The following is a 2,827-nucleotide window of genomic DNA, read 5'->3' as shown; positions in this document are numbered from 1 at the left end:
ATACCCTAGATCTTGTATGCATAAATAAATACATCTCAAAAAAAAAACTGATTAAAAAAAAATGTCAGTGGATCCTCTTCCACCTCTATCCCAGGCAGATATATGGTAGTAATAGAGGTTAAAGCATAGAGTGAGCTGGAATATTCCACTAAACCAAATCTAAATGAAGCCAGGATTTGCACAAGACAGTTTGATAAATGGAGTCATGCTGCTTTTTGGTTTTCATTTAAATTTTGTCTCCATCAGTATCCTCCTTTTAGCATAATGGAAACCAAGCAGGAATTGGGAGATACAACAGAAGGGCTTGATTCCTGATGCTGCCATAGGGTAAGTGAAGCTTGGGAGAGCTTCCCAAGTCTTAGTGCCTAGTTTCTTGGTGCTGCCATCACAAAGTACCACCTACTGGGTGGCTTAAACAATAGAAATGTATTGTCTCGCAGCTTTAGAGTTTAAAAGCTCAACATCAAGGCGTCAGAACCTTCTGAGGGCCAAGGAAGATCTTTTCTGACTCTCCTAGTTCTGCTGGTTTGTTGGCATCTTTGGCACACCTTGACTTTCAGATGCATTATCCCAGCCTCAGCCTTTGTTTGCATCTCATTCTCCTGCATGTATCTCAATGTCCAAATCACCTTCTTAAATGAGCACACATATCAGGGCCCTCCATGGTGGCACAACGGGTGAGGACGCAGCACTGCAAGCTAGAGGCAACCGCTTCAGTGTGAGTTCAACTCCTGGCCCAGGAGCTGACCCACATGGCCCAGCAGACCTCTTCTATCTCGCTCGGTGCTCCCCTCAGCAGGGTACTACCTTGATCTGCCTGTTCTGCTCCCCACTCTGTCTCTGGTGAATCCTCTCACTGCCCCTGCACCTCTGGCCTATACCCCAGTTCTGTATGCATAAATAAATAAATCTTTAAAAAATAATAAGCACATATGTTGATTAGATTCCACCCTACAACCTCATCATAAATTGGTTGTCACTGTAAAGATTTTCAAACTGAGGCATGGAGTGTTAGGAGCTTAATGCACGAAACTGGAGGACTCAATTCAACCCATAACACTTAATTCCCTCATCTGTGACTGGAGACCATAATATAATTCGTCCTCATGCAATTATAGTGCCAACGAGAACTGGCCCATAGAAGGCCAGTGGCTATCTGGTTTATCCGAATGTCCATGTGCCTTAGTGCTGTCTGGACCAGGCTGCACCCCTAGGGAGCAGAGCTCAGTTGGGGTACTCAGCCTGTGAGTGTTCAACACACAGAAGCAGGTGCTTCATCAATGCATCTGACCGATGGCGAAGATGAAAGGGTAGTAAGAAAAATCTAATGGCAGATGAGGCAGGGCTATGAAAGTCTGATACCCCAGGTTGGAGAGGAGGTGAAGCCTGAGGAAACCCCATATATTGCTGATGGAAAGCAAAGTATAAATATTTTGGAGGGAGGAAATAGCCTAAATTTCCTAAATGCGTATAGTCATATGGTACAATCTAACTATGGAGCAGGAATAACTATAGAGCAGTTAAATATGAACTAGAACCATGCATATCTCGTGGATAGATCTCACCAATAAAATGCTGGGCAAAAAGAGTAAGATGCAGAAGCATATAGAAAGTATATCAGGCAGGACTCCAGAAATGGACACGCATAGAGAAAATAAACATAAATACAGCATGACAGATTCAGGAGGGGTGTTATCTGGGGAGAAAGAGAGTACACAGGGAGCTTCAACTATATTCGTAACAGTTTATTTTTTAAATTAGGTAAGTCATGGGTATTGGTTATTCTTGATCACTTTCTGTATGCTTGGTTTATACATCTGAAGTCTCAAGAAGCCTTAGAGAAAACTGGGGTCCCTCCTGGGACTCAGAACCCAGAGCACGTTCCTGAAGATTCATATCAGTCACACTAACAGGCAGAGACGCAGAAAGATGAAGCCCTTCCTGTCACAGGGAAGCCGGCAGGCCTTGGCTACAGAGAACCCGAGGCGGTGGAGTCAGGGAGGGATCAGAGCACAGCCCCCACACACCCCACACACAGTCGGCCGCCCCCACATGCTGACACAGCTTCTGTCCAAATAACCTGGCACACGGCGACCTGACAGTTCACAGCGCTGTTACCTGCACCTACTAGCTGTGAGTGCACACACACACACACACACACACGCACACACGCACACACACGCCCTGACCAGGAGTCCAGAGTTGGAGCCGCAGAGCCCGCCAGCTGCAGGCCAGCCCTCCCTCTCTTCCAGCGCTGGGTTTTTCCAGCGGAGCCTCACTCCCTCTACTGCAATCTCTGGAAATTGGTGCCTGACGCTGCTGCTCCTGCACGTTATTTATTTCCTCTTTTCCTCCCGCTGAGACCCTCCAGCCTAGAGAGCGAGCGGCTGCAGGAAGCGGCAGGGACACACGGCAGCAGAGACACACGGCAGCAGAGAGGGCAGGCGGCAGGCAGCCCACTCAGAAGCCCCCTCCCCGAACATCCAGATCATCAAGTCCCCCCAGGAGCCATGAGCACCGGGCAGGAGGCCAGGAGAGAGGCGGGAGTCTCCAGGAGGAGGGGACAGGAGGCAGAGCTGCGGGACCGAGCTCACCTGAGCCAGCAGCGTCGGCTCAAGCAGGCCACCCAGTTCCTGCACAAGGACTCAGCTGACCTGCTCCCCCTGGACAGCCTCAAGAGGCTCGGCACCTCCAAGGACTTGGTGAGGCAGGCCTCTCCCTCCCCACCCCCCAAGCCTCCCCAATCCTTTCTCTGCACCCCATCTCCTGAGGAAGGGGCAGTAAAGTGCAGACCCTAACCCTGCAGAACCCCCCCAGCTGCTAGGGG

General features: G+C 49.6%; 1 protein-coding gene across 1 annotated transcript in view; it reads left to right on the top strand.

Annotated features, from left to right (window-relative positions):
* Window positions 1-2,206: 2,206 nt before the first annotated feature.
* Window positions 2,207-2,827, top strand: part of NRIP2 (nuclear receptor interacting protein 2) — an 8,900-nt gene continuing 8,279 nt past the window's right edge. Inside the window, exon 1 of the mRNA XM_004692843.2 lies at window positions 2,207-2,702. Within this exon, the coding sequence (XP_004692900.1) occupies window positions 2,511-2,702 (192 nt within the window). The 5' untranslated portion in view covers window positions 2,207-2,510. The remainder of the gene's footprint in view (window positions 2,703-2,827) is intronic.

This window comes from Condylura cristata, unplaced genomic scaffold (genome assembly GCF_000260355.1).
Source record: "Condylura cristata isolate star-nosed mole 26May11 unplaced genomic scaffold, ConCri1.0 scaffold00034, whole genome shotgun sequence".
NCBI lineage: Eukaryota > Metazoa > Chordata > Mammalia > Eulipotyphla > Talpidae > Condylura > Condylura cristata.
Note: the sequence above shows the minus strand (reverse complement) of the source record. Positions and strands in the feature narration are given on the sequence as shown.